Source organism: Argentina silus, assembly GCF_951799395.1.
Source record: "Argentina silus genome assembly, chromosome: 5".
NCBI lineage: Eukaryota > Metazoa > Chordata > Actinopteri > Argentiniformes > Argentinidae > Argentina > Argentina silus.
In genome coordinates, this window is record NC_139659.1 from 12656627 (window position 1) to 12666626 (window position 10000).

The 10000-nt window shown below is 45.5% G+C and overlaps 1 protein-coding gene across 1 annotated transcript in view; it reads right to left on the reverse strand.

The window, feature by feature from the left end:
• The window catches only part of stxbp1a (syntaxin binding protein 1a), a 29591-nt gene extending 20942 nt beyond the window's left edge, over positions 1 to 8649 (reverse strand). Inside the window, exon 1 of the mRNA XM_083670332.1 lies at positions 8534 to 8649. Within this exon, the coding sequence (XP_083526458.1) occupies positions 8534 to 8570 (37 nt within the window). The 5' untranslated portion in view covers positions 8571 to 8649. The remainder of the gene's footprint in view (positions 1 to 8533) is intronic.
• Positions 8650 to 10000: the final 1351 nt, after the last annotated feature.

Here is a 10000-nt window from a genome sequence, read left to right on the forward strand (position 1 = left end):
AATGACCTCGTCCTCCGATTTCTGCCTCCACCAGCCTCCCCTGGGTGAGATCCACCTCAAGTGGAAAATGAAAATGAAGCAGGATAGACATGCAGATGTTCCCCAACCCTTTCACCTCACAGAGAGGCTGTGCTATGCTCTGTGTTGACAGTCTAACGAACAGCTGTCCCTTTGGCTACTTAGTGTTAGCATCTGCCCATGACACCCCAATGCACTCCACCAGGAATCCCTCAACACTCCTTTCATACAGATCAAAGCAAACCAAAACAAAGGTTAAAACAAACCCAACCAACAGGATACTAGGCTCTGTTCTTCCCAATTCAATATTACATCCACTATTGTATTACAATGTAGTTAAAACATTTATGCTAATGTCTCAAACAATGCTACATAATCCTTCCCAGAGACCCCAGGCACTGCATGTGCTTTTCCTCAACCTGTATTGTAGGTCAAAGGAGGGCTGAGCAGAGAGAATGTTCTGTAAGCGTTTTATCCACACAGGGACAATTAGTCTCAGTGAGAGGTTAGTTGGTTCAGACTCAAAGTGTATTATTATGTTGTGTCATGGTTCTCTATCAGTTTTCTGTGTGTGTGTGTGTATGTGTGTGTGTGTGTGTGTGTGTGTGTGTGTGTGTGTGTGTGTGTGTGTGTGTGTGTGTGTGTGTGTGTATCAGTATCCCACAACCTTGACTGTAAAAACACATACCAATCTACTCAGCGCTGCGGAGAATGTACAGTAACCCTTTAGGTCCCAGTTCTCTCTGGGGGGGGGGGGCGGCACCTACGATTACGTGACCCATTTTCTCTGGATCTCAGCATCACCATCACTCCCCAGGGAAAATGGACACCCCTGCTCTTAAAGAGACAGGCGGCCAGTTCAGCAGGTCACACAGAGGCTTTTCCATCATACAACCATCTCATCATCCATCTTGACCAAGTATCACATCCTGGTCGTGGAGGATAAACAGCAGGGTGCACACAAGGCTTAATTGTCTTTTAACTCATTGAGTGCCGAGGGTGAATAAAGTCGCCCAAATTGTCAACATTCTAGAGTGCCAAGGGTGACTTTATTCACAAGAAAATGCATAAATTATGATGCTTCATTTTGTAGCATTTTGTATCAAAATATTGTTGCTCAGTAAATACCACATAAAACACTTTATAATGCTTAATTTTGTAGCCAATCAAAATCTTGTTGCTCGGTAAGTACCACATAAAACACTTGGTACTCCTCTAGGTGGTGAGTGTTCCGGAATTCTGATGATTTAAGATGATTTAACAGCTTGTTAGCTATGGTCCTGGCGCAATGGACGGCTAGTGCTCTTGAAAATGAGACTTGGATTGGATATTATTGAACAATGTATTTTGTGGTAATTGCATTCTGGTACAGTTGTAATTCATAGACATCCTGTGTACAGTATTGATTCAAGCAGCACAACATTATATCTCTCACTGTAAGAGTGTGACAAGAAAATGACCTCAGTTTAAAGGAATCAATTCCAAGACGGGGTAGATATTTAATGCAGATATTCCTTGTGTGTTCCTCTGTAACAGAAGGAGCCGAGTGCCCTTCCCTCTGTCACATCGAACCAGGAATAGGACAGACAGTCCAGGCCAATCAGAGCCAGCCGTGAGTCTGCAGTCCTGTGACCAGCCTAGCCTGCTGTTGTGTAACCTCTAGTCTCTCGCAGCATCAATGCAAAAACAAACCCCGAATCAGCCCAGAAACACCTCAGGAGGAATGAGGAAGAATAACAAGCAAGCAACTCCAACTTCCTCCTTCATCCCAGCTAGGGGTCAAATCCTATATTTTCTTTAATACTACTGCACATACTGTACATACTTGTTTATACTGTTTATACGGCATTCCATATTTATATTTATTCTGCATCTACCTCATGTTACTGTTAATACATATATACTGCTAGACTGCATTACCTATACAGCTCATATGCTGCTACACTGCTCATACTGTAACTATTTATTCTGCTATAATGCTACTGCTACTCACATACTGCTATACTGCACTGCTATATATACTGCTTATACTATACTATATTATACTGCACTACTACTGATCATATATTGCACTACCTGTAAATACTGTTCATTGCACTTTCTGCTATTTTGCACTTCTGGTTAGACGCTAACTGCATTTCGTTGTCTCTGTACTTGTGCACAATGACAATAAAGTTGAATCTAATCTAATCTAAAAAAAGGTTGTGCGGTCAGGGGCTAGCTGCAGGTCATGCCCACTGGCTTGGAGCAGGAAATTGATGCCTTTCCTGTGGCCTTGGCCAGAAGGAAGGGGCAAAAAGAACTGAGAAGAAACTGAATTTACTTTCAGTTCAACAGTTTTGGTCACAAGATGCAATCTCACACAAATACATTATCCTTGCTTTTTAATGTGAGTTAAGTCTTGGCACAATATAGTCTCTCGCAGCTGTGAGTGGGAGGTAAAAATTCAATCCATTTTCATTGTCTTAAAATACAATGTTGTTTTGTTCATGCAGTTTGTGTTAGTCACTACTGTATTTTCTAGTCTGCTATATTATACAATCCTCATGAAAAATGCATAAATATTGGTATCAAAAACCGTTATTTGAAGGCAAGCTATGTTGAATTCATGTTGAATACGAAGAAAATGCTTGTCTTGACAGTTGAAGTTATTCAATGTTCCTGTTTGCCTCCCACAAATGCTGCACAGATGCTCCAATAGCTAGACCACGCTAGCTTCAGAAGTCATCATTCCATTCTGTCCTTTGGCACGGACATCTTTAGTTTCTGAACGGTGAAGATTTAGCAAACTGACTATCAATTCAATGCTGTGGCATTACACTGCTGGACTTAGGGGCCGTGTTATTGGTCAGGAGGGCTCTGATTCATTTCTCACATATCCAAGCACTTCTACGTGAATGAGCAGCAGCGAGACAGGGAGACGAGAGAGAGAGAGAAGAGAGAGAAAGAGAAAGAGAGAACAGACATACATAAGAGGTTACGGCATTCCCAGGGGAAAGCCTCATAAGTCATCATCATCATCAAGGAGAGGAAGAGGCCTTCACAATTCACTCCCCTCTCCAATGAAAGGCCTATGATGTAACTATGTTACTATGATGTAACTACTGCACAGCAATACGCTGATGAAGTCGTTTGAATCAAAAAGGCACATTCACAACAATTTGGCTGCATAGATGATGAGAATTCTCATTACGTTTAATCATGCTTCCTAAGGTAAGAAAAACATGCATATTCATCTGGCAATACATTGTACTCCTTTTCCCCTGTTCTGTAGCAGTCAGTGTACACTGCAGTCAAGCGCCATGGTTAAGCAATTTACCCACGCCTAGACTAGTGCTGTGTAAAATGGCGTGCCGTAAAGCCCACGGAGAGGGAAGGCAGCGATGCATCGTAACGCCGCAGGCTGCAACATCCTGGATCACTAGAAGCAGACAGATTTCCTGTTCTGTCTGAGATGAAGAGGAGGAGGGGGGTTGTGATAGGTGGAGGGAGAGAGGGGGAGGGTTGTGATAGGTGGAGGAGGGAGGGAGGGGGGTTGTGATAGGTGGAGGAGGGAGGGGGGTTGTGATAGGTGGAGGAGGGAGGGGGGTTGTGATAGGTGGAGGAGGGAGGAGGGTTGTGATAGGTGGAGGAGGGAGGAGGGTTGTGATAGGTGGAGGAGGGAGGGGGTTGTGATAGGTGGAGGAGGGAGGGGGTTGTGATAGGTGGAGGAGGGAGGGGGTTGTGATAGGTGGAGGAGGGAGGGGGGTTGTGATAGGTGGAGGAGGGAGGAGGGTTGTGATAGGTGGAGGAGGGAGGGGGTTGTGATAGGTGGAGGAGGGAGGGGGTTGTGATAGGTGGAGGAGGGAGGGGGTTGTGATAGGTGGAGGAGGGAGGGGGGGGGGTTGGTTGGCTGAGGAGCTTTGCAATCTCATCAGACTGAGTTCTAAAGGCCGATGTATCATTCCTGTCATTCTAATGGCCCCCCTCACAGCACATTCCCTGGCAGATTAAACCCCCTCACCCATCCAACAGTCACACAACCTGCTACTCTACTCCTCCACCCCCCCCCCTCTCTCTCTCTCCCTCCCTCTCTCTCTCTCCTCCTTTGGCATCCTGATCTCTGCATCCTTCCTCTCTCCGTTTCCTCAGGAGCGACAGTCTTGGCTGATGCTACTTGGCCCCAGTACAGGAGCCTTCTTTATGATCTCTGCTGTGTGTGTGTGTGTGTGTGTGTGTGTGTGTGTGTGTGTGTGTGTGTGTGTGTGTGTGTGTGAGAGAGAGAGAGGGAGTCAGTGTCTGACGCAGCAGTCCTTCTCAATCAGAGGGAAGGGGATTATTCCTTATGACTGTTCATTATGACGATCCTTTGACAGACAAGGCTATTTCTGTCAGTCATTGGATTACAGTGTGAGATCACACACACACACACACACACACATACACACACACACACACACACACACACACACACTCACACACACGTGTTGGTTTTCCACTGTGTACCACTGCAGGCTGCAGACACTGCGTCAGACAATATGCCCAGAGGGATGTGTGTGTGTGTGTGTGTGTGTGTGTGTGTGTGTGTGTGTGTGTGTGAGTGTGTGCGTTTGTGTGTGTGAGTGTGTGTGTGTGTGTGTGTGTGTGTGTGTGTGTGTGTGTGTGTGTGTGTGCGTACGTGCGGTGTGGTGTGGTGTGTGTGTGTGTGTGTGTGTGTGTGTGTGTGTGTGGTTGAGCATCCCTCCAAGGTCAGTGGAGGCCAGTGTGGGTCCTGATGCTGGTTGTGCAGCTAAGGGGGTGGGGAGGACATTAACTGTAACACCCTCTCTCTTTCCCTTCACCGCAGAGCCTAGTCACACCTGCAGAGTCTTATCGGGAGAGGTGACCCTAGTCCCTCCCTCCCTCCCTCCCTCCCTCCATCTACCCATCTACCTTGCTGGACACCTCTTGTCCTTCTATCCTACTCCATGTCACAATCACATCTTCAGAGAGAGAGAGACGGGGGGGGGGGAGAAAGGGAGGGAGAGAGAGAGAGAGAGAGAAACAGAACAGACATACATATAGGAGGAGTGAGTGAGTGCGTGTGTGAGTGTGCTTGCCTGAGTGACAGGTCCATAAATTTGAGTATTTATGGCTTTGTGTTTTAGAAGGATTGTCATCCACATCACTCCTGTTCAGAGTAGGAGATTAGGTTGACAGAGCAGTCATTTCTGTCCCCTAGATGAGACATGTCTAGGGGGTATTATGGAGCCACTGTGAGCCAGACTATACCCCCGATGGGCCTGAGCTCCTGACTCCCCACTAACCTCTCTCACTTATACTGGAATAATGTGTTTCAAACTGGGGAGGCTGGTGGAGATAGGAATTGGAGGACGGGCTCATTGTAATGCATAATGCATTACAATGAGCCTGTCCTTCGATTTCTACCTCCACCAGCCTCCTCTGGTTTTTAAAGAGTTGTTTCTGATGATTCAGTATATTCTGATGATGCAACAACAAAAAACTCTAAAATACTCTCCACTGTATTTCTTCCAATAGTTGGGCTTGGCACAACGGCTGATCATAAATGATGCCAAAATACTGCGAATGACAATTAACCACTGATTTGATTCTATCCCAAATCCTGAGAGGATTCTTTTAAGGAAATTGGCCGGGCAATTATTCATTCCAGTAATGGAGCAGTCTAGGGTGCTACACATTTGAGAATTGTTTTGGACTCGGGAAGTAGATACTGGGAATAGATAAATGCCAAGTCCTATCTGACAGTATGTCCTGGACTTCATATTTTCATTCACTTCATGGAATGGACCCTTTCATAAACTGTTGGCAGAAACTTCTCAAAAAACAAATCATAAAACAAACAACCTATAATAAGACGAATTCAAGGCAAACCTTTGGAATGAAGCGCCGTAATGAAAACCAAAACAATGACATTGTGTGATGTGATTCAGAACCGCTCTCTGAGGCCGGGACAATACAGGGATGAGAAATGCCGTGAATCATATCAGGGACGCAGTCTCTCGACCCAGTTTGCCAGTGTGTCTCTCCCTGGCACGTGTCACGTTAGATTTACAGTCACAGTGGGTCACACTCCTCCTACCGTCCCTCCATACTGTCACTCTTCCTTCATCCCTCGCTAGTGTCTCTCCTCTCTACGCGTCTCCCTTCTACACCAACTGAACAGGAGTTTGGACAGAAGAACCTACTGTATGTCGTTATTAGGAACGAGGCACATTATGACGTTGAAATTCAGCAAGCTCTGAGCAAAAACCTGTGTACGACCATGTTTTCGAAATGAACACTACAGATTCTCAGTGGTGGTGTCGTGTGAAATGGGAAATGATGAGCAGGCCTTTACGTTTACATGATGATGAAGATGTTTCTCTAGTCCACTCCAGTGTGGTTATGGCTACCAAGAGCAAGCCTCTTCATTCATCTTAAAATTAATCTATTACAGGGGGAAATAAATCCCACATCAATAAGATGATCCATTTCATTTCATTTCATTTAGGGATGTAGAAATGAACGAAGACAGGGGGGAAAAAGGCATTTCTAAATTGCATTTACTTTACATGTCGGCCTTCGATTGTCATCGTTTAATACCCTTATATTGTGTGTGCTGCTTTCTGGGATTGATGCTGATACAGTGGAGAATGCGGATGGAGCTCCTCTGCCCCTCTGCCCATCCCCCTCCTGCCTAGTGCGCGTGCTGCAGAGAACCCATGGTGCCGTGCTTCGTCCGTGTGAACCAATCAGAGGCCAGCGACTCAGCATCACCCCAGTCAAACAGCGCGCAGGTACTCGATGCGTCTCTGCCTTGGGAGAGAGGTGGCTCACACACTGTTTACTTTACGCTCGATTCTGTAAATGGAAAGCATCCCGTTGGCATGAAGAGGATTATGCAACTGTCATTTTTCATTGACAAGATGCGCGTTCTCTCCGTATTTACATTGCCCTAGTTCACGTAATGTTTCACATTCTCTCATTTCGTATCGGTGATATATCTCCTATTGAGCTGCTGTGATTCTGAAATATGAATATCCATAGGCTATAGTATTCAGTAGTTGATGACTCAGCTGTCTCACTACGATCATTGAAATGAAGACATGGGGTGACTATGGACATGATACACCTTGCCTACGTGCGTAAATGAAACCTGATCGATACCTCTGAGAATCACGCTGCTGGGGTCGTTCTTTTATGAATATTCTTTTGCAATTTGTAATATCAATATAGCCATCGATTACGATGTTATTGGGCATTGGGGATAGACAAATGAATGCGTTAGTGGTTTCACAACCTTCAAAAACCACACAGACCTGCGCCTAAGATCTATATAGCCTTGCTCTGGAGGATCAGTTGCCAAATTCTATGATAAGCTGCTAATGTGCGGCATTAATTGAGCGAATAACATGTGAGGGCTTATTTTTGCCAGTGAACTGCGTCGATCACAACTGTACCACTATCTCGTTTAAACCGCTGCACCCAGATGGATATAGATCTCAACCTCCTGAGGATTGGGCAACACCGTTATTCTGTCATTAGCGATGGGCAATACAGTGACGGACGGTTGTGCCTGCAAACAACGATCGATACTAGAAACCATACACCTGCTGTTTCACAACTGCACATCACTCAGATTGTATAGGCCCGACGCGTACATGGTGTCGTATAGGCCGACGCATTGGCCACTGATATGCGGATGAAAGGGCCGTAAAACGAGCCTTCGGAGAGGGAAGGTGTTACCATGCAGGCTAACAGAATGCGGATTTCTGGTGTGATTTGACTTCTACCCACGGTTCTACAGAGAGGACACCATCGCCATTAGACCTTAAACCAAACAGATCAAGACGATTAGCCCTACTATGTTCACCCTTAATTTCCTTGTCTGAAGCGTCCAGCCTGAATGATGATGTTTTTACGCAACATATTCCACTGGTGATCCATCATAGGGGTGAGGCGTTGCTGAAACAGGGGAATCCCATAGATGCTATACGCAGCGCGCTTGGATGGAGAATATTAATCTGCGATCACTCTAATCATCAGGGACATGAAATTGATGTATTGGTAGCTACAATATCCAATTGTGGCAATGAGACCTTGACGAAATGGAAAAGGCACTGGCCTGGAAAATAATTAGAAACGTTGTTTTACTGTCGCCATAGTGCCGCACAATTTGTATTTTTCATTTCTGATCGAGAGTATGGGCGTATCTGTGTTTTCTCGAACAAGGCACCTTCTCGTCTATTGATGTCTCCTCCCGTCGAAAATATAATGCGCATCCGCATCAACGGGGCCCCGGGAGAAACAGAACAGATCGGTCCCAAGCTCCCTGATTACAGCGGTGGCACAACGGTACCATTGGCGCACAACAACCAGCCACATCCTGGAGGAAAAAAACACGCACCCACACGGGTACACTCACAGCCCCCATCCGAGAAACACGCACTGGACCTCCCATCCATCCTATCATCCTACCACTGGGCGTTCAATCCGATGGTCAACAAGGATAGAAAATGTAATAAGGTATTCTTACTTTCGCCGACCACCGCCTTCAGTCCGATAGGTGCCATGATGCTTCTGTGTGTGTTAGTCGCTCCTGTGTGTTTCTCTCCCTCTCTTCTCTCCCTCGCTGTATTCCTCCCTCGCTTCTGTGCTCGAACGAATGCACACCTCACAGCTGACTGCGGAGCTTCGAATGGAGACGTCACTGCGTATCCCTCCGCCCCCCTCCTCCCCTCCTCCTCCCCTCCTTTATGTATTCAGTTGGCTTATTACAGTTTGTTTTAACATTTTCTACGTTCACAGTTTACGTTTCCACACGCGTTGAACAGCGACGTTTTGAATGACGTTCCGTTAATCATTCCTCCTGCTTTTTCCTAGGCCCGTAAGACGGTCAGAACACACCACACAAACTGTCTCCTACAGTCAGAAATTGCACCTCTGTTGGCTAATATTGATCGGCTTAATGGGCCTATACATTCGTTTTGTTTCTTATAAGATCAATAGGTAGCATTTATATAGCACGATCATATCTATTACACAATTCACTTTGTCGAATTAATAATTATAATGAATTGGCTGATTGAATTTGCCAAACTCTGCACCAGACGCAACACAACCCTTTGTCAATGGACACAACTGGACTGAAATCGTCCGCAGTGGCTCGCCGGTGTAGGTTCTAATGGTCCACACGGTGGCAGTAGAGGTCTACCTCCTCATTCAGGGAGTCTGATAATGATACAGGACCATCTTTTCCACCCAACAATTTACAATAGTCAAGTTTCGGCTATATGAGGTGATCCACCGATCATTTGTTAAAGGTCCAATCCGTAAAACAACAGCAAAGCCTGTTCCCGTGTTCGCCACTTTGTTGGTAAACAGCTGAAGGATGGGGCTGGAGAAATGTAAGCACTCTCAATTCCATAGACAGAATTATGGATGCAAGGACTGACCACCCATGAGATCAAAAGTATAGTTTTAACCATGTTTTGAAGCTGTAGAATGTTTGTTTACAATTGCATTATTAGGACATGTAGTAAGAAGTAAGACAGTTGAACTAAGCTCATGAGGCTTTTATAAGTTATATTCTTCAAGAATCAATGGCTATATATCATTAATTTAAAAGTCAAAAAATGTATGTAGCCTACCAATTACAGATTGCCCCTTTAACAGATCACCCCTCATGGAATCTTTACTGCCTGCCACTTTACTTTTAGTCTTCATTATAATTAAATGATAATATCAGGTTTTTCAAAGCAAAAGTCAACCTTTTAATCAACGGCTTTCGATCCTAATTCTTTTCTTTCCTAATCTCATTAGGCTACTCAATCCAAACACTAAAGCATCTCACATCACCAGTCCGCCTCAACTCAACGACTGTACGCCTCCACTGCAGATCACCTAGCGACCACACCCTCGCCTTGGTGGAGGCCGTGGTGGTGGTGGAGGAGGCTCAACACGTTGAACCAGTGATGATCCTCCGTCAGAGGGTGTGTCCTGT